General features: G+C 47.1%; 1 protein-coding gene and 1 pseudogene across 1 annotated transcript in view; both read left to right on the plus strand.

Annotated features, from left to right (window-relative positions):
- Positions 1-22,003, plus strand: part of ALG6 (ALG6 alpha-1,3-glucosyltransferase) — an 84,148-nt gene that overhangs the window by 258 nt on the left and 61,887 nt on the right. Inside the window, exon 2 of the mRNA XM_089653381.1 lies at positions 16,904-16,988. Coding sequence (XP_089509507.1) covers positions 16,904-16,988 — 85 coding nt within the window. The remainder of the gene's footprint in view (positions 1-16,903; positions 16,989-22,003) is intronic.
- On the plus strand, positions 8,521-8,681 carry LOC149445787 (U2 spliceosomal RNA; annotated as a pseudogene).

Raw genomic sequence — 22,003 nt, forward strand, 5'->3', positions numbered from 1 at the left:
GTCCTGCACTACAGGTCCCAGCATTCCCCCGTGTCCTGCACTACAGGTCCCAGCATTCCCCCGTGTCCTGCACTACAGGTCCCAGCATTCCCCCGTGTCCTGCACTACAGGTCCCAGCATTCCCCCGTGTCCTGCACTACAGGTCCCAGCATTTCCCTGTGTCCTGTCCTATAAGTCCCAGCATTCCCCCGTGTTCCTGTCCTAAAAGTCCCAGCATTCCCCCGTGTCCTGTCCTAAAAGTCCCAGCATTCCCCCGTGTCCCTGTCCTACAAGTCCCAGCATTCCCCCGTGTCCCTGTCCTACAAGTCCCAGCATTCCCCCGTGTCCCTGTCCTACAAGTCCCAGCATTCCCCCGTGTCCCTGTCCTACAAGTCCCAGCATTCCCCCGTGTCCCTGTCCTACAAGTCCCAGCATTCCCCCGTGTCCTGTCCTAAAAGTCCCAGCATTCCCCCGTGTCCCTGTCCTACAGGTCCCAGCATTCCCCCGTGTCCCTGTCCTACAGGTCCCAGCATCCCCCCGCGCCCTGTACTACAATCCCTGGATTTCGTCTATGTCCTGTGCTACAAGTCCCAGCATTCCCCCGTGTCCTGTACTACAAGTCCCAGCATTCCCCCGTGTCCTGTACTACAAGTCCCAGCATTCCTCATGTCTCTGTCTGTACTCAGTGCTGAACTGAAATGTGTGCCACATTGATTCTGATGTATCATTTTATTTTGTGATTTTTGTTACATTGTTTCCTCTCGGTTTGTACGCGGGACGTCGATTTTTGTTTTTACCTCGTCTAGGATAGCAGAATGTCAAATTGTGTCTGTAGGTCACACCAGTGTTTGGTGTTGTAGGTATGACCCCTCCCCTGGGGGCGGGGAGTAATTGGATGTTTGTTTATAGGGGTCAGCTATGATGAAGGCTGCACTCGGGCGAAACGCGTCGGCTGACCTTGTGATATAAGCTTTTGGACTCAATAAATACTGGAACTCAACCCCATTGTGGATCAATAGACAAGGTAGAGCGGGAGAACCTTTTTCTTTTCTCAATGTACAGCCAAAGCAAATGTTACTTGTTGTGGTAGTTTTCTATGGAGTGGGTGCGGATTAGAACCCCTGTTGGTTTTTAAAATGCTATCTGGGGCTTTATAAGCCCGGGTTCATGTATGCTCTGGCCGGTTTTGACAGCGCGCTTGTAGCCCTGTCTGGTGCGGCTTTGTTCAGCAGTTCACGTGCAATTCCAATACGAATTGTAAAGTGTATGACATTGGAAATGGCACCTGAACCAGCCTGGAAATCGTACTGGACTCTTTTTTGTTTTTTAAATTGCACTGCGGCACACATGTAAATCGGTGCCATAGAAGAGGCTGCAGGTTCACGTCATGCGAATCAGATGTGGTTCAAAATACATCCAATTCACATACACTATATTACAAACAGTATTGTGCCCGCCCTCCAAATCATGTGATTCAGGTGATCCAATCCCCTCCAAATCGTGATTCAGGTGTTCCAATCCCCTCCAAATCGTGATTCAGGTGTTCCAATCCCCTCCAAATCATGTGATTCAGGTGTTCCAATCCCCTCCAAATCGTGATTCAGGTGTTCCAATCCCCTCCAAATCATGTGATTCAGGTGTTCCAATCCCCTCCAAATCATGTGATTCAGGTGTTCCAATCCCCTCCAAATCATGTGATTCAGGTGTTCCAATCCCCTCCAAATCATGTGATTCAGGTGTTCCAATCCCCTCCAAATCATGTGATTCAGGTGATCCAATCCCCTCCAAATCGTGATTCAGGTGTTCCAATCCCCTCCAAATCGTGATTCAGGTGTTCCAATCCCCTCCAAATCATGTGATTCAGGTGTTCCAATCCCCTCCAAATCATGTGATTCAGGTGTTCCAATCCCCTCCAAATCGTGATTCAGGTGTTCCAATCCCCTCCAAATCATGTGATTCAGGTGTTCCAATCCCCTCCAAATCATGTGATTCAGGTGTTCCAATCCCCTCCAAATCATGTGATTCAGGTGTTCCAATCCCCTCCATGGACACAGGTGTATACAATCAAGCCCCTAGGCATGCAGACTGCTTCTACAAACATTGGTGAAAGAATGGGTCGCTCTCAGGAGCTCAGTGACTCCAAGCGTGGTCCCGTGATAGGTGGCCACCTGTGCAATAAATCCATCCGTGACATTTCCTGGCTACTAAATATTCCACGCTCAACTGTTAGTGGTATTATAACAAAGTGGAAGCCACTGGGAACAACAGCCACTCAGCCACCAAGTGGTAGGGCACGTCACATGACAGGGCGGGGTCAGCGCATGCTGAAGCGCACAGTGCGCAAAAGTCGCCAACTGTCTGCAGAGTCAATAGCTAAAGACCTCCAAACTTGGTGTGGCCCCGGTGTCAGAATGCCCGCCACAGTCCCGCTGTAAGTCGCTGATTGCCGCCATTACTAGATTGTAAGTTTGAAAGAGCAGGGCCCTCGATCCCCTCATGTTTTGCATTGTATTGGTATTGTTCTGTCACATGTTCTGTCCCCCTCTGTAATGTACAGCGCTGAGCGAACTATTGGCGCTTTATAAATACTGTATAATAATAATAATAATAATTACTAGTATAAAAAATAAAAATTCCATTATATGCTGCCATTTGTCAACACTATAACTTTCACGTAAACCAATTAATTTACACGTATTGGGATCTTTCTTAGCAAAGACACGGAGCAGAATACATTTTGGCCTAAATTTATGACGAAATTTGATTTGTTAATTTTTTTTCCTGGACATGTTTAATATAAAAAAAAAAATATTGCTTTTTTTTCTCGAAATTATCGGTCTTTTTTTGTTTATAGCGCAAAAAAATAACCGCACAGGCGATCAAATATCACCAAAAGAAAGCTCTATTTGTGGGGAAAAAAGGACATAGATGTAATTTGGGTGCAGCGTTCCATGACCGAACAATCGTCAGGGCTCGTTCACACTAGGCTGTTTTGCCAACGCTTGCCAAACGCCCCTATAGCGTTTGGCAAGCGTTGGTCCGGTGTTTGCGGAGCGTTTTTAACGCTCGGCAAACGCCGCATGCGCGGTTTAGCGGCGGTTGCTAGGCGTTTGTCGAGCGTTAATAACGCCCCACAAACGCCTATAATGCATTTGAGTGGTGTTATCGCTCCGCAAACACCCCGCAACCGCGTTGCAAACGCCGGCCGGGCGTTTGCGGAGCGGCACCATAGACGAGAATAGGAGGCTTCAAAGCCTCCTGACTCGACCAGAGGCGTCCGTTTTGCCGCGACGCAACGCGACGCATACGCTCCTGTTAGAACAGCACCATGTGCTGTAATGTGCAGAATTGGCAGAGGCGTTTGGGAAGCGGTAAAAACGCTTCCCAAACGCCTCTCTGCCGCCTGCACACAAGGCTAGTGTGAACGTAGCCTTAAAGTAATGCAGCTCCATATCGTGAAAAATGGCCTGGTCAGGAAGGGGGGGGGGAATCCTTCGGAAGGCAAGTGGTTAAAAACCACCAAAAAAAAAAATAAAAAAGAAGTTGGGAGTTTTATTTTCCTTCGGTATGTAATAATCCACCTTCACTTTTTGCACCACAAAAAGAAACCTCTATTTGTCTCAAAAGTTATAGAAGATTAAAACAGTATTATACCCAAAAGCAAACATTTATTATATTGCAGCTTACCAATTCTTAGGTGGGATGGCTACATTAGTTTAATTTTCTTTTTTAGGCTTTCTTTATTCTATTGTCATCTGCTAATCCTGCCAGTAAGTTTGTTGTTTTTCAAAAGAACAAGCTCTCCAGTAGAATGTATCAGGTACAGAGTTGAGACAAACCATTTACCACTGACAGGGGTGCTGGCTATGATCGCTTTTATTTAGTTATGGAAAACCTTTACCTTAGGTTCACATCTACGCGGCCGTGCGGGCCGCATTTCACACGGGCACGAGAGCCCATTCATATGAATGGACTCCCGTGCCCGTGACACGCGGAGAAGTCCCTGCACTACTATGGAAAACGCAGCCGAGGTTCTCAGTACGGTTGCGTTTTCCAGTGCGGGCGACGTGCCATTAGAAGTAATGGCACCCGCCCGCGGGTCTGCAATTCTCTGTGCGGGTGGTGCGGCTGCACGGATTTTCGTGCTGATCTGCAGAGGCACCACCCGCACAGATGTGAACCTAGGGTTATAGGAACACAACTGATTACTGTAACTGATTATAAAGTATTAGCTGGAGTTTGACTTCAGTTTTAGTGTATCCAAGCCTTGGTTCACACTGCTGGGACTTGTCAGGCAACTTACGACACATACTATACAGTCACATGACAAGTCAAAACGCATTTATTTCAAATACAGCCATTCCTATCAATGTGCCAGAAGTCGCAGCGACTTCAAAAGAGCTCCACCCAAAAGGGGACGTTCTGCTTTAAGGACTGCTCCCCCCGCTCCCCATTAAGTATTGGCACCTATGGGCGGCGGGGGGGGGGGTAATGGGTACCTGTATTTGACAGGTACCCGCTCCCACTTCCGATCGCCTAGTCCAGGTGTAGGCAACCTTTGGCTCTCTAGCTGTTGTGGAACTACATTTCCCATGAGGCATTGCAAAGATTACAAAACTGACAGTTACAGCTATGACTTGCAGAGGCATGATGGAACTTGTAGTCCTGCGGCTCTCAGGTTGCCTACCCCTGGCCTAGGCGGTTGGAAGCAGAAGGTGTCCTCCCCCCCTCCCTCTAGTCTTTTGGGACACGTGACAGGTTCCAGAAGACTACAGGACCATTCATGAAGCGCAGTGCTACTCGCAGTGGGTACGGCTGTCACAGCCGGGTGCCCACACTGAAGATGCCGGCCTCCTGGAATACAGGACGGCCAGTGAAACGAGCTGCGGGACACACACCGCGGGACCGAGGGACAGGTAAGTGGCTGTTTTTTAAAAGTCAGCAGCTACAGTTTTTGTAGCTGCTGACTTTTATTTTTTGACAAGTGAGGGAAACTCCGCTTTAATGTGACTTCAATGCGACTTAGAGTCCCATGAGGCTCAGTTCACACTGCTGCTACTTTGAATTGCGACTTGATGTTACTTCCTTGTGATGTTTTGAGACTTTGGCTTCTCAATAATACAGAGTGTGACACGCTATTATTGAACTTACAAAACCCTCTGAAGTCGCAGCCAAAGTCAGAAAGATGAGACAAAGAAACAGCCTCCTTGAGACTTTTGTGATTTTTGTTTTTAACATTGCAGTCTATGGCACTCATGTTGCAAGGAAGATCTAGAAAAGTCATGCAGGAACTATTTTTTTTTTTTTTTTTTTTTTTCGAAGCAATTAGGACGACACCCATCAAAATGAAAATGTTCTGACTTTCTGTGTCACACGTTGCAGCAAATCACATGAGAAGTCGCAGAAGTGTGAACCAGGGCACCGGTTGCACTGGAAGTCGCACAACATTGAGGCAAACTGAGTCTCTGCTAGTCTATCTAACACTAACCACATGGAAGAAAAATATATTTGAAATGCTACAATTTTGGCCGTATTCAATATATGTAAAAATAAATAAATATATATATATATTATACTGCATTTGAAATGCTTTTTTATTACGAAATATATGAAAAATATTTTTAAAAATACATTTCAAGTATGTCTTTAAAAATCTACAATTCTACATTTCTGGAACGCATTTAAAATATATGTTAAAACGACTTTTTTATATGTTGAAAAAAATCTGAAGAATAAATTAAAAAAATATTTGTTTTTAATAATATATTTTTTTAAAATAACATATAAAAAAGAAATTTTAACATATTTTTTACATTTATTTGTAAATGTATTCCAAAAATGTAGATTTGTATTTTTAAAGAGATACAGTATATTTGAAATGTATTTTTAAAAATATTGTTCATATATTTTGTAATAAAAATGCATTTCAACATGCAGTGTGTGTGTGTATGTATGTATATGTATATATGTGTGTGTGTGTGTATATATATATATATATATATTGAATACGGCCAAAAGTTTTAGCATTTCAAATATATGGCAATATATTTGGGAAGAATATTTTCAAAATGTATTTCAAATATATTTTTCTTCCATATGGGTACCCTCCCCCCAAACTGATGATGCTGCTGTCCAAAGGTGCTCCCTGTGCTCCTTCCTCCAGAGTGGGGACTCTCTAATACAGGAGATGTGTTACTGGCCAGATCACCAGGTGAAAACAGAAAAGGGAAAAAGCCTAAAAAAAAAGAAAACTAATGCATCCACCACAGATAATGATTGGTAAGCTGCAATATATGACGTTTTGGATTTGATACTGCTTTAATTCGGGTACAGTGTTGCATGACAGAGAAATTGTCACTCAAAGTATCAAATGGCCTGGACAGGAAGGGGGTGAAACATGTCAGTGTTGACAAAGGATAATGTCACCAGCACACCAAGGATCACCAATATGGCTCCAAACGTTTTAATGAACGATCACATAGTTACAGCAAGGCAACGTTTTGGAGTCTCGCAGGACCCCTTCATCAGTCATGTGACCTCTGATGAAGGGGTCCTGCGTGACTGTGAAACGTTGCCTTGCTGTAACTATGTGATCGTTCATTAAGGGCTCATGTACACTGCAGCTGATAAACTCACGTTGAGAAGCTGTTCAGCGTTTTTTCAGCAGCCCCTGAACTCTCCCTAATGTTTTCCTATGTGTCCATGTATACATCTTCGTTTACAGGCAGTTGAGTTTGCAGTCGTTTTTTTGAACGCTCCAAACTTGTGTTCATGAGTAGATTTTACTGGCGTTTCAAACGCGTGTAAACGCGGTCAACCGCGTTTAGAAGCATTTTAACTGTTCCATGTCAAGATACTGTCTAGAGCCTTTTTTCATCATCAGAAATGCATGCAAAGCGTTTTCCATGTTTTTAAATGGACCCGGTACACCAGCGCAGTCAGTTCCAGGTATTCAAATGGACCCGGTACACCAGCGCAGTCAGTTCCAGGTATTCAAATGGACCCGGTACACCAGCGCAGTCAGTTCCAGGTATTCAAATGGACCCGGTACACCAGCGCAGTCAGTTCCAGGTATTCAAATGGACCCGGTACACCAGCGCAGTCAGTTCCAGGTATTCAAATGGACCCGGTACACCAGCGCAGTCAGTTCCAGGTATTCAAATGGACCCGGTACACCAGCGCAGTCAGTTCCAGGTTTTGCGTGAAGGAAACAATGGTAGAACGCGCCGCATTATGCTCATGATGGGATCCATAGTGAATGCAACCAGAAAAGACAAGTCATCTCAACACATACTGCTCTCTCTGCTTCTGCTCTCTCTATTCCTCTCAAAATGTCTGAAATAGTTTGTTTTTACTATTTTTCAGTGCATTCTGGGCATTTGGGAAGGTCTCCTGAGGTTATCTTTTAAAAACGCTTCTAAACGAAAACGCGCATAAACGCGGCTAAACTGACTTTTTTTTAACCTATGTTTTCCAGCATTCAGTTTCCAGCGGTCAGAAGAGTTTTCCAATCGCCCCGTGTACATGAGCCCTTAAACTTTTGGAGCCATATTGGTGATCCTCGGTGTGCTGGTGACATTCTCCCTCGCTGATTCTGTTCTGTTCCAGCCGACGGTCGCTGCAGTGCCCACTTATACACGCAGCCATTTTTAACGCAGGAACGTGTGCGTTTGGATTGTACACTTGCATGTCAGTATTGGGGCACTTACCCAGATAAATATAATCTATAATCTATGACTGTGCATGTCTATTTCTTATGACATCACGGCTTGGCATCCTCCTATAGAATTGCTCCATCTGGGAGGGGATTCTGGGTAACGGCGTGTCGCAGATGCCGCCACTCTATTAATGTTTATTCTGGGGGCTTATGGCTCAGTTTATAAAAAGACAAAGGACGGGGAGGTTAATCATATTAGTGGTGTTTTGGTTGGTGGTCAGAGGCACATTTCTTGCTGCGAGTGAACAGGTGCAGGTCGGGGCCGGGCCCCAGCATTGCCTCGCTCCTGAAAGACATCCCTCCTGTACAGAAAGGACATTCTGTCGTGTCACAGGCTCCCCAAATAAATGATTTACTGTCCTGCCATGCAGCCAGCACCATTTCACATCTCCTCTTTGCTCTCGGTGGGGCATGGGAGCCGTGGGAAGGTTACACTCTCACTGCCTGAATGGGATACCAGCAGTAAATTTACCTCTAGGGGAAAAATTCCTCCAGTTACAGGATGGAAAAGTGCATTGTATACCGGAGCTGTGGACTCGAAGCGGGGGCGGCTGTGCCGCCTGTCCTGGCCACCCAGTGAATGAGACCCTAGAAATAAATAGATGCATGTTCTCATGTGTTTATATGATCTCTGGCCTTCCCTTCAGTCCTACACAGTTGTACCGGCTCCTCTCCTGGACTGAAATGGCTTACTCTGATTTCACTGCACACTGTGAGCTTCTCACAATGTGCATTAGAAGCTGCAGCAAGTCAGATAGATGTCCGCCTCATTTCCTGGCTGGAGGGCATCCAACATCCAGCATCATCTAGCCCACAGGTGTCAAAAAGCTTCTCGGCCTTTTGGCTAAGATCAAGTGTAGTATCTGTTCTTATCAGTGTCCAGTAGGGGTGCTTCACCATCATTCCTGCTTGCGGGGATGATTGGTTGTATAGTACCCCTGCTGGTAGGATGGGGGTCCTGATGGTTAATACGGTGGGAACAGAAACCGTGGTGCCCATTGGAGTTGGGGCCCGGGAGTAATTCCCCTTTGGAACACCAGAGGGGCCCAGTACCTCCTGATCTACCTGGGTCTGGCCAGGGGCCAGGAGGGTAGAAAGTCCGCAAACCAGTGCCCCCTGAGTGGTCGCCTCAGGGGTGCCCTTAGTAACACCTGGGTGTGGGACCCCACAGTGTTTAAATGGCACATGGTCACTGTGTTTACCACTTTTTCTGCACAGCGCCCTTAGGACCAGGCCTTTTGGCAAGTTCGGTGCAATTTTTGCTACAGGCCTCAGGGCCTAACCAGTGCACAATTGTACGGCCACTTTTTTTATTTTTATTTATTTAATTTATTTTTCTTCCCACGTTTGTCACTTTTCACTTATGTGTGTGTTTTTCTTTCTCACAGGATGGAGGGTGTGGGTCCTCGTGCCTACCCTGAAGTCTAGGGGGAGGAAGTGTGGCCTTTTGGTTCCTTCCTCCCCTGTCCCTAGGGTGGCTTCTCTTCGGGAGAGCCCCCTCACCAAGTACTTGGTGGCTGGCCACAAGGAACGGGGTCCGCCAGGCCTTTTGGGTAGGTGGACCACATGGGAACCTTGTCCCTGTCAGGAGCTTCGTGCCCCGGGGGATCAGCGTAGAGATCCTACCCCTTCGGGGGTGGACAAAGCACACCCCTAAGTGCACTTTTTTGTGTTGGTTTTGCACTGGCACGTTTTTTTTACACTTACGGGTTTTTTGTTTTTTCGCACGTTCGCGGACTTAAAAAAAAACAGGTGTCAAAAAAATCCATTCCCAGTGAAGATCTGAGAAGTAATGGCTTGTACCAAGCAGACTGCCCATAAGTCCGCCGTAGGGAAAGCTCCCCGCAAGCAGCTGGCCACCAAAGCCTCCCGCAAGAGGGCCCCGGCCACCGGCGGAGTGAAGAAGCCTCACCGCTACAGGCCCGGCACCGTGGCTCTCCGAGAGATACAACGCTACCAGAAATCCACCGAGCTGCTCATCCGCAAGCTGCCCTTCCAGCGCCTCGTCCGAGAGATCGCCCAGGACTTCAAGACCGACCTGCGCTTCCAGAGCTCCGCCGTCATGGCTCTGCAGGAGGCCGCAGAGGCTTATCTCATCGGACTGTTCGAGGACACCAACCTCTGCGTCATCCAGGCCAAGAGGGCACCATCATGCCCAAAGACATTCAGCTGGCATCCACGGAGAGAGGGCCTAGACCTCCATTCCACACAACCCACAGGTGTCAAAAGAAAAATAAATAACGGGTCCATGGCTTGGCCATTGTTACCTTGGCCATAGGTAAAAAGTGGTGCCAATTCTCGGTTCTCGGCCTTTTGGCTAAGATCATGTGTAGTATCCAGTGTCCAGTAGGGGTGGTCCACCATCATTCTTACCTCTTGGCGAAGATGGTTGGCTGTATAGTACCCCTGCTGGTATGATGGGGGTTCTGAAGGCTAGTACCGGCTGGAACAGAACTGCCCACAGGCAGTTGGGGCCCGGGAGTAATTCGAATGGATCTACCTTGTCTGGCCAGGGGCCAGGAGGCAGAGAGTCCGTGGAGCAGTGCCCCCTGAGAGTGGTCACCTGGATCAGTGCGTGTCCGATCCAACAAACTGAGCGGGCATCTGGGGAAAAAAAAGGTAGGGGTTTTGTGGGTGGGAAATGTCAGGCAATTTGCATATTTTTGAATAATCCTACTCCTTGAGGGCTGAGGAAAGGCCACCTTGTATCAGTGGTTCAGTCTGGTGGTGGTGGTGTCATGATGTGGTGGATCCATCCTGCCTTGTATCACTGGTTCAGGCTGGTGGTGGTGGTGTCATAGTGTGGTGGATCCATCCTGCCTTGTGTCCATTGTTCAGGCTGGTGGTGGTGGTGTCATGGTGTGGTGGATCCATCCTGCTTTGTATCACTGGTTCAGACTGGTGGTGGTGTCCTGGTGTGGTGGATCCATCCTGCTTTGTATCACTGGTTCAGGCTGGTGGTGGTGGTGTCATAGTGTGGTGGATCCATCCAGCCTTGTATCAATGGTTCAGGCTGGTGGTGGTGGTGTCATGGTGTGGTGGATTCATCCTGCTTTGTATCACTGGTTCAGGCTGGTGGTGGTGTCCTGGTGTGGGGGAGATTTTCTCGGCACACTTTGGGCCCCTTAGTACCAATTAAGTATTGTTTATACCTGAGTATTGTTGCTATATCCATCCTTTTATGACTCCAGTGTCCCCATCTTCTGATGGCTCCTTCCAGCAGGATAATGCTCCATGTCACAAAGTTCAAATCATCTCCAACTGGTTTCTTGAAGATAACAATGAGTTCCCTGTACTCCAATGGCCTCCGCAGTCCCCAGATCTCCATCCAATAGAGCTCCTTTGGGATGTGGAGGAACGGGAGATTCGCATCATGGATGTTCAGCTGACAAATCTGAAGCAACTGTGTGATGCTATCATGTCAGTATATGGACCAAAATCTCTGAGGAATGTTTCCAGCATCTTGTTGAATCTATTAAGTCAGTTCTGAAGGCAAAAGGGGTTCCAATTCAGTACCAAAGTAGCAAGGTGGACCTAATAAAGTGGCCGGTGGGTGTATGGCACCAACACGCTTTACAATATAAAGGGGAACGGTACAAATACAATACAGTTCAATACAGAAGGAATAGGAGGGATCCATCCTTTGCTTAGATGATATCACTAGGCTTAATGTAAAATATTAATGAAAGCAAGCTCTATTAAAAATGTCATTCGCATGTTGAGGGAGACGGATGAACCAGGGAAAGCAAAATAAAGGCAGTTTAACCAGTTGCTGCCCGGCCTATAGCCAGATGGCGGCCGGGCGAACAGCTCGTCCCTCCGGGCGGACTCCATATGGCGTCCTTCCAGGCATGCGCAGTGCGCCTGCCCGCAGGCCCGCACAGCGGCGCGATCTGTCACCGGCCGTGTACCTCGGACAGGGCCAATGACTGATCTGTGTACCAATCACAGCAGGTCACATGACAGTTGTATACAATGTATGGCTTCCTTTCATGACATCCATTGTATACAAGTGTGTCTAGCTGTGAATGGTCACAGCGATCACATGCACAAGCTGGGCCAATCACAGCCCAGCTGTGTCATGTGATTAGCCGTGGCCAAATCACAGCTAAGTACAAAAAAAAAACCTGAATGAATCGATTTCATTCAGGTAAATGCTTGTTTATTGCAAAGTAATTCTCTGCTATAAGCAAATTGTGTAAAAAAAAATAAATAAATAAATAAAATAAAATACTGATCACTTCCCCAAAGAAGTACAATGTTACTATGGTAACATTGTACTGCTTTGGTCATAGTGAAATCTGAAAAAAAAATCTTAAAGAGAAAAAAATGTATTAAAAAAAAAGTATCAATTTTTATTTTTTGTACTGTCACCAGTCAGTGTCCCTGATCACCGCCATGCCAGTTATATGATGACGCTGTACTGCACTGGTGACAGTATGTAAAAAAAAAAAAAAAAAAAAAATAGTGAAAATCATTTTTTTTAATTTCTTAACTACCGAAAAATTATGACAAAAAAATTAAAACTTCAAAAAACTCGCCATGCCTCTTAAGAAATACGCCTGACTGTCTACTTTGTAAAAAGGGGTCATTTGGGGGATATCTGTCCTGTTCTGACATTTGGGGGATATCTGTCCTGTTCTGACATTTGGGGGATATCTGTACCGTTCTGACATTTGGGGGATATCTGTACCGTTCTGACATTTGGGGGATATCCGTACCGTCCTGACATTTGGGGGATATCTGTCCTGTCCTGACATTTGGGGGATATCTGTTCTGTCCTGACATTTGGGGGATATCTGTAAAGTTCTGACATTTGGGGGATATCTGTACTGTTCTGACATTTGGGGGATATCTGTACCGTCCTGACATTTGGGGGATATCTGTACTGTCCTGACATTTGGGGGATATCTGTACTGTCCTGACATTTGGGGGATATCTGTACTGTTCTGACATTTGGGGGATATCTGTACCGTCCTGACATTTGGGGGATATCTGTACTGTCCTGACATTTGGGGGATATCTGTACCGTTCTGGCATTTGGGGATATCTGTACCGTCCTGACATTTGGGGGATATCTGTCCTGTCCTGACATTTGGGGGATATCTGTACCGTCCTGACATTTGGGGGATATCTGTACTGTTCTGACATTCTTGGACCTGTCAGTACTTCAGGATTGATCAATATTCAGATCTATACCATAGTTTGTGAACTCTATAACTTTCCAGCAGACTAAAAAATACATCCTAATTTGGGTTATTTTCACCAAAGACATGTAGCAGAATACATCTCGGCCTAAATTTATGAAGAACAATTATTTATTTGCAAACTTTTATAACAGAAACAAAGAAAAACTTGTTTTTTTTTTTTCAAAATGTTTTGTCTTTTTTTGTTAATTTAGCAAAAAATAAAAACCCCAGCGATGATTAAATACCACCAAAAGAAAGCTCTAGTGTGAAGAAAATGATCAAATTTTAGTATGGGTACAATGTTGCATGACCGCGCAATTGTCATTCAAAGTGTGAGAGCGCTGAAAATTGGCCTGGGCAGGAAGGGGGTACAAGTGCCCGGTATGGAAGTGCTTAAACTTCATTTTTTTTTTTTAAACTTTTTTTGCAGAACTCCATATCTCTGATACCGATGATATGAATTTTGAATGTCAGCTCTTGTGTGGCATGTGTCTGTGTAATCATGTCATCGCTGAGGAGATCTAAACCAGGAAATATAAACGATTAAGGTGCAGCAGTAGCATTCCCTGCTCTGATCTCGCATGGGATCTGGTGCTCCTGTCCGTGGGGTGTAATGATCGAGTGTGAACACATACAGGAGTTTGTAAAAGCACCAGTTTTGTATATTACTAAATATACAGGGTGAGCCTGGACTAGGGATGATTTGTTGTGCTTTGGAAACGGCACCTCAATGTAAAAACTCCTGTGTATTAGAGTAGGGTTCTTCCTTAAAGTGCTATATCCCTCTCTAGTGTATCAATCCAGAGCACTAAGTGCGATTTTCTGTCCGCTGGTTCATTCCTCTGCTATCAGCATGAGTTACTTCTGACAAGTTTTCCTGACACCAAGAGAAAAATGGTGACGGGATGAAGCTCCAGCACACAACCTGTGATTGACAACCTCAACTCTGTTCCTGTGTGCTGTGTGGAAAGGGGGGGGGGTGTCTCTTCATGACCAGTTAGCTCTCACTGAGCTCTGCAGAGTGTGACTTCAGCTCCCCACCCCATGCTTTCTGAAAGCTCAAACAAGCATTATAAATTCTGCACTTCTAACAGATGTTAGATGTAGAATAGAGAGGGAAGGTAGTGGTGGTAGATAAACAGGTAGAACCTATGTTGTAGGATTTGTTTCATCACTGTGTATCACAGTGAGGCACTTCACAGGGGATACGTAAGGGTTTACATATAGTATACAGAAAAAACTGACCTATGGGCCAACACCTTGCTGTTCTCTGAATTGCTGCGTTTGACAAAGGACAGGTTCACTTTAGACTAAAAACTTTAAGCTCTTCACAATTGGTATGTCAGATCCATCAGCACCGTGTCCAAATATAACCGTATACAAATAGAAACAAAGGCGTGAAGGACTTTAAAGGTGCTTATATACCCTCAGGATGAAAACAACTTTGACACACTATATGGATAAAAAATATAAGTTTTTATTACACATTACACACCCTTCCATAAAATCAGGTAAGAGAACGAGCTCTTCAGTACAGTGAATCCCATATCACACATTCCCTATGTTAACAATACCAGACCATGACCTAAAGGTCACCAGTGTGACCACCATAAATCAGGGATGGTGGTATGATGGTAATTCCCAACGCGTTTCGCCAAGCTGGCTTCTTCAGGGGTTCAAAGGAAGGGAATACAGAATTGATACAGAATGGATCATAATACAGTATATTCCAACACTAGTTCATTTATTTCACATCAAAAACTATGTAACAACATAAGTTAACCCTATTATAACTGACACAAATCTCTATAATTAAATAATGTTCATACGCTCCTTCAGCGTTACCTATAATTCTACCACCTCCCCCTCACTCCCCCTCTCTGTTGGGGTCCCTCAAGGCTCTGTCCTCGGGCCCCTTCTCTTCTCCATCTACACCTCCTCCCTTGGCCAACTCATACACTCTCAAGACTACCACCTCTACGCCGACGACACACAAATCTATCTCTCAACCCCCCACCTCACCCCCTCGGTCTCTGCCCGAATCACACACCTACTGAGCGACATATCAGACTGGATGTCGCTCCACTTCCTTAAACTGAACCTCTCCAAAACCGAGTTTCTTGTCTTCCCCCCAGCCCGGACACCACCCCCCATTGATTTCTCCATCACATCCAACAACGCCACCATCAAACCTGCCCCGCAGGCCAGAGTACTTGGTGTCATTCTGGACTCCAACCTATCCTTCCAGCCCCAAGTCCAATCTTTAACAAACTCGTGCCGACTCCACCTCCGCAACATCGCCAAAATCCGCACGTTCCTAACCCCAGAAACCACTAAACAGCTCATCCACTCCCTCATCATATCACGACTCGACTACTGCAACTCCCTCCTCACTGGCCTGCCTCACCGCTGGCTATCCCCGCTTCAGTCCATCCTGAATATGGCTGCCAGACTCATTCACCTTTCCAACCGCTCCATCTCCGCCACCCCCCTCTGCCAATCCCTCCACTGGCTTCCGATTGCCCAACGGATCAAATTCAAAATCCTAACACTGACGTACAAAGCCGTCCACCATACTGCCCCGAACTACATCACTGACCTAATATCCAAGTACCACCCAACACGCACACTCCGCTCCTCACAAGACCTCCTTCTCTCTAGTTCCCTGGTCTCCTCCTCCCATGCCCGCCTCCAGGACTTCTCCAGGGTGTCACCCATCCTCTGGAACTCCCTGCCCCAACCCATCAGATTATCACCTACTCTCCTCTCCTTTAGGCGCACCCTGAAAACCCATCTCTTCAGGGAAGCCTACCCCACCCCCTGCTAACTTGCCAACCTCCTCCACTCTTCCTACCACTCCATCCCCCACAGCTATCTCCTCCTGTGCCACCATCCCCCCTCCTAGATTGTAAGCTCCAAGGAGCAGGGCCCTCAATCCCCTCATGTTTTGCATTGTATTGGTATTGTTCTGTCACATGTTCTGTCCCCCTTTGTAATGTACAGCGCTGAGTGAACAATTGGCGCTTTATAAATACTGTATAATAATAATAATAATGTGAATTACCAATACCGGCGGTTGCTCAGTCCAAAAACCTCAACCCTGAAAGATAGAGGCAGTTACAATGGGACAGGACATTGCCCCCCGGGCCAAGGCACACACAGGGGCATGCACACCACACTGCCCAAGGAAATGGAGATTTCTATATCATAGCTATCATCCTAGGGATTAAACAAAATGTCCATTGGATTGCCAGACAGAGAAGCGTGATTGGTCACTCCAGAGAACACGTCTCCACTGCTCTATAGTCCAGTGGCGGCATACTTTACACCACTGCATCCGACGCTTTGCATTGCACTTGGTGATGTAAGGCTTGGATGCAGCTGCTCGGCCATGGAAACCCATTCCATGAAGCTCTCTACGCACTGTTGTTGGGCTCATCTGAAGGACACACCAAGTTTGGAGGTCTTTAGCTATTGACTCTGCAGACAGTTGGCGACTTCTGCGCACTGTGCGCTTCAGCATGTGCTGACCCCGCTCTGTCATGTGACGTGGCCTACCACTTGGTGGCTGAGTTGCTGTTGTTCCCAGTTGCTTCCACTTTGTTATAATCCCACTAACAGTTGAGCGTGGAATATTTAGTAGCCAGGAAATGTCACGGATGGACTTATTGCACAGGTGACCACCTATCACGGGACCACGCTTGGAGTCACTGAGCTCCTGAGAGCGACCCATTCTTTCACCAATGTTTGTAGAAGCCGTCTGCGTGCCTAGGGGCTTGATTGTATACACCTGTGTCCATGGAGGGGATTGGACCTCCTGAATCACATGATTTCGAGGCGGGCAATACTTTTGGTAATATAGTGTACGTTAAGGGGCTAGGAATGGGCTTGATGAACTTGTAGGCTGTGAAAGTGTCCATTATCTACATCCTGACCCCTTTCCCTTTGTTTCATTGTAGTAGATTGATATGTGCTTCTATGTTAACTAGAGAATACTGATCGTATTATTTTATTACAGGAGCCAGAAAACCGCCAATGTTTGGAGACTATGAAGCCCAAAGACACTGGCAGGAAGTCACACTAAACCTACCTGTCCAACAATGGTTTGTACATCTGTAGTAATGTTATAAATATTCTGTTGTTCGTAACCTTTTTCTTACAGGTGGATGTTTCCTAGAGCGTTCCAAAACTATAGCCGTGGCCAAACGTTTTGAGAATGACACAAATATTAATTTTCACAAAGTCTGCTACCTCCGTTTTTATCATAGCATTTTGCATTTGCGCCAGAATGTTATGAAGAGTGATCGGATGAATTGCAATTAACCACCTCCTGTCCAGCTGTTGTATATAAACGGCCAGATGGTGGCAGTGCAGGGTTGGGTGGCTGTTTATAAACGGACTCCCCGCACGCTGCTTGTGCGCTCTCCCTGGTAGCGCACAGCACCGCGATCCTGTGCCCGCTGTGTCCTCAGGACACAGTGGAACACTGATCGTCGGACGGGACCTCTGTGCGAGGTCCCGATCGTGTGATCACTGATTGGCCAATCAGTGATCAAATGCAGAGTAGTAAGCAAGATGTCACTTGTGACATCATTGCTTACTACGGGGGAAATCTATGAATGATCACAGAGGTCACATGGTACAAGGCTATTAACAACAGCCTTGTACCATGTGACAAGCTGTGACCAATCACAGCTCACACAGCACTTCTCAATGGCTGCAAGAATGCAGCTAGAGAGAAGGAAAAATTATTGCTTTTACATCCTATATGGGTGTAAAATCAGTGTAAAAAAAAAAAATCTTCATCACCCCCCACAAGTAGTACAGTGTCACCATACGTTTTGGTTATAAACTAATTTGGGGTTTTTTTTTTTTACTAAAAAGATAATGAAATAAATTTTGGACAAGATTTATGATGAAATATTATTTACCGTATTTTTCGCTCCATAAGATGCACTTTTTTCCCCCCAAAAAGGGGGGGGAAATGTCAGTGCGTCTTATGGAGCGAATGTAAAGCGGCCGGTCCGGTATTTCTGCCGCCACCATGTCAGAATACCGGGCCGGCCGCTCAGCTGTTCTCTCCTGCAGGACCTTACCTGTTCCTCGCTCCACCGCTGCAGTCTTCCTGTGGCAGCTTCTGTGACAGCCGGGTGCCCACTGCGCATGCGCAAGAAGCGCCGCGCTTTGTGAATGGTCCGGTGTCTTCTGGGACACATGACAGGTCCCAGAAGGCTCCGGGCCATTCACAAAGCGTAGCGCTTCTCACGCATGCGCAGTGGGCACCCGGCTGTCACAGAAGCCGCCGCGGGAAGAAGGAAGGACAACTCCGCGGAAGTGGTAGCGGGTGCCTGTCAAATTCAGGTACCCGCTCCCCCTCCTTCTCCAAAGGTCCACAGTCTCTGGTAATCTCCTTTACTGTCTGCAGTCCCTGGGCTTCTGTACTATGTCCGCAGTCTCTGGTCATTCCCTGTACTATGTCCGCAGTCTCTGGTCATTCCCTGTACTATGTCCGCAGTCTCTGGTCATTCCCTCTACTGTGTCCGCAGTCTCTGGTCATTCCCTCTACTGTGTCCGCAGTCTCTGGTCATCCCCTGTACTGTGTCCGCAGTCTCTGGTCATCCCCTGTCCTATGTCCGCAGTCTCTGGTTATCCCCTGTCCTATGTCCGCAGTCTCTGGTCATCCCCTGTACTGTGTCTGCAGTCTCTGGTCATCCCCTGTACTGTGTCTGCAGTCTCTGGTCATCTCCTGTACTGTGTCTGCAGTCTCTGGTCATTTCCTGTACTGTGTCTGCAGTCTCTGGTCATTTCCTGTACTGTGTCTGCAGTCTCTGGTCATTTCCTGTACTGTGTCCGCAGTCTCTGGTCATCCCCTGTACTGTATCCGCAGTCTCTGGTCATCTCCTGTACTGTATCCGCAGTCTGTGGTCATCTCCTGTACTGTGTCCGCAGTCTCTGGTCATCTCCTGTACTGTGTCCGCAGTCTCTGGTTATCTCCTGTACCGTGTCCGCAGTCTCTGGTCATCCCCTGTATTGTGTCCGCAGTCTCTGGTCATCTCCTGTACTGTGTCCGCAGTCTCTGGTCATCCCCTGTACTGTGTCCGCAGTCTCTGGTCATCCCCTGTACTGTGTCCGCAGTCTCTGGTCATCCCCTGCACTGTGTCCGCAGTCTCTGGTCATCCCCTGTACTGTGTCCGCAGTCTCTGGTCATCCCCTGTACTGTGTCCGCAGTCTCTGGTCATCCCCTGTACTGTGTCCGCAGTCTCTGGTCATCCCCTGTACTGTGTCCGCAGTCTCTGGTCATCCCCTGTACTGTGTCCGCAGTCTCTGGTCATCCCCTGTACTGTGTCCGCAGTCTCTGGTCATCCCCTGTACTGTGTCCGCAGTCTCTGGTCATCCCCTGTACTGTGTCCGCAGTCTCTGGTCATCCCCTGTACTGTGTCCGCAGTCTCTGGTCATCCCCTGTACTGTGTCCGCAGTCTCTGGTCATCCCCTGTACTGTGTCCGCAGTCTCTGGTCATCCCCTGTACTGTGTCCGCAGTCTCTGGTCATCCCCTGTACTGTGTCCGCAGTCTCTGGTCATCCCCTGTACTGTGTCCGCAGTCTCTGGTCATCCCCTGTACTGTGTCCGCAGTCTCTGGTCATCCCCTGTACTGTGTCCGCAGTCTCTGGTCATCCCCTGTACTGTGTCCGCAGTCTCTGGTCATCCCCTGTACTGTGTCCGCAGTCTCTGGTCATCCCCTGTACTGTGTCCGCAGTCTCTGGTCATCCCCTGTACTGTGTCCGCAGTCTCTGGTCATCCCCTGTACTGTGTCCGCAGTCTCTGGTCATCCCCTGTACTGTGTCCGCAGTCTCTGGTCATCCCCTGTACTGTGTCCGCAGTCTCTGGTCATCCCCTGTACTGTGTCCGCAGTCTCTGGTCATCCCCTGTACTGTGTCCGCAGTCTCTGGTCATCCCCTGTACTGTGTCCGCAGTCTCTGGTCATCCCCTGTACTGTGTCCGCAGTCTCTGGTCATCCCCTGTACTGTGTCCGCAGTCTCTGGTCATCCCCTGTACTGTGTCCGCAGTCTCTGGTCATCCCCTGTACTGTGTCCGCAGTCTCTGGTCATCCCCTGTACTGTGTCCGCAGTCTCTGGTCATCCCCTGTACTGTGTCCGCAGTCTCTGGTCATCCCCTGTACTGTGTCCGCAGTCTCTGGTCATCCCCTGTACTGTGTCCGCAGTCTCTGGTCATCCCCTGTACTGTCTCCGCAGTCTCTGGTCATTACCTGTACTGTGTCTGCAGTCTCTGGTCATTACCTGTACTGTGTCTGCAGTCTCTGGTCATCCCTTTGTACTGTGTCTGCAGTCTCTGGTCATCCCTTTGTACTGTGTCTGCAGTCTCTGGTCATCCCTTTGTACTGTGTCTGCAGTCTCTGGTCATTCCCTGTACTGTGTCTGCAGTCTCTGGTCATCTCCTGTACTGTGTCCGCAGTCTCTGGTCATCCCCTGTACTGTGTCTGCAGTCCATTGGTTCAGAATATTTTTTTTCTTGTTTTTCTCCTCTAAAACCTAGGTGCGTCTTATGGAGCGAAAAATACGGTATTTGCAAAATTTTATAAGAAAAACACTTTTTAAAAATATTTTTGGACTTTTTTTCATTTACATAGCAAAAAAATACAAATCCTAGCGGTGAATAAATACCACCAAAATAAAGCTTTATCTGTCTCAAAACAATTCATAAGCGTACAGTGTTGCATGACCGTGCAAGCTGAAAATTGGCCTGGACAGGAAGGGGGTGAAAGTGTCCGGACTGGAAGTTGTTAACCACTTCACAACCGCCCTATAGCAGAAATATTGCTACAGGGCAGCACGGGTGCGCAAAATCACAGATATATACATGATTTTTCATTTTTGGGTAGGGGGTGCGTGCCCTACCCGTGCCGTTATTCTCGACTGTCAATCACCGGGTCCCGTCCAGTGATCGCCGAGCATCTCTGACGGAGAGGAGAACTGTTTGTAAACAAAACAGTTCTCCTTCCTGTCAGCTCATGCACACTGCTTTGGATGTCTGTGCACAGCACAGCCATGCAAAGCAGTGTGATTACAGTGAAGCACACAGCTTATAGTGAAACGGCACACTGTTAACCCTTTGATTGCCCCTCATGTTAACCCCTTCCTGCCCAGTGCCATTAGTACAGTGTCAGTGCTTTTTGGGGGTTTTTTTTGGGTCCATGGCCAGGAAACTCCCCAGATGTTAATCCCATTGAGAACTTTTGGTCAATCCTCATGAGGCGGGTGAACAAAAAACCTCACAAATTCTGACAAACTCCAAGCATTGATTATGCAAGAATGGGTTGCTATCAGTCAGGATGTGGCCCAGAAGTTGACTGACAGCATGCCAGGGAGAATAGCAGAGGTCTTGAAAAAGAAGGATCAACCCCGCAAATATTGGCTCTTTGCTTAAACTTCATGTGACTGTCAATAAAAGCCGTTGACACTCATGAAATGCTTGTAATTCTACTTCAGTATTCCAGAGTAACGTCTGACAAAAAGATCGAAAAACACGGAAGCAGCAGACTTAGCATTTGTGTCATTCTCAAAACCTTTTGCCACGGCTGTTTAAGGGCTTGTTCATGCCATGCTTATTTAAAGTGGTTGTAAACCCTTCCATATACCCAGTGAAGTGACTGGCCTCAGGTGATACACAGAGATGAAACAAATCTTCCTACCTAAGTTGTACCTGTTTATCTGCGGTCCTCTCTTCTCTACATCCATTCAAAATCCAGAATTTATAAAGCTTGTCTGAGCTTCCAGAAAGCAGGGGGCAGGGAGCTAAAATTACACTCTGGAGAGCTCTTAGAGCTGATTGGAGGAAAGGGACACACCCCCTCCACTCAGAAACAGAGCTGAGGCTGTCAATCTGCTGGAGGTTCCTCCCCTGTCATCATTTCATGCTTGGTGTCAGGAAAACTTGTCAGAAGCGACTCATGCAGATAGCAGAGGAACAAGGCAGCAGACAGAAATGGCAGCTAGTGCTGTGGATTAAGACAAGTACACACTATACAGGGATATGCTTTGTTCATATTTCATGTCTGAGGTTTACAACCACTTTAATTCTGAATGGGTAATATGCTGTAAA

Source organism: Staurois parvus, unplaced genomic scaffold (assembly GCF_062004578.1).
Source record: "Staurois parvus isolate SC_StPar_1 unplaced genomic scaffold, SC_StPar_1.0 ptg000709l, whole genome shotgun sequence".
NCBI classification, from domain to species: Eukaryota; Metazoa; Chordata; class Amphibia; order Anura; family Ranidae; genus Staurois; species Staurois parvus.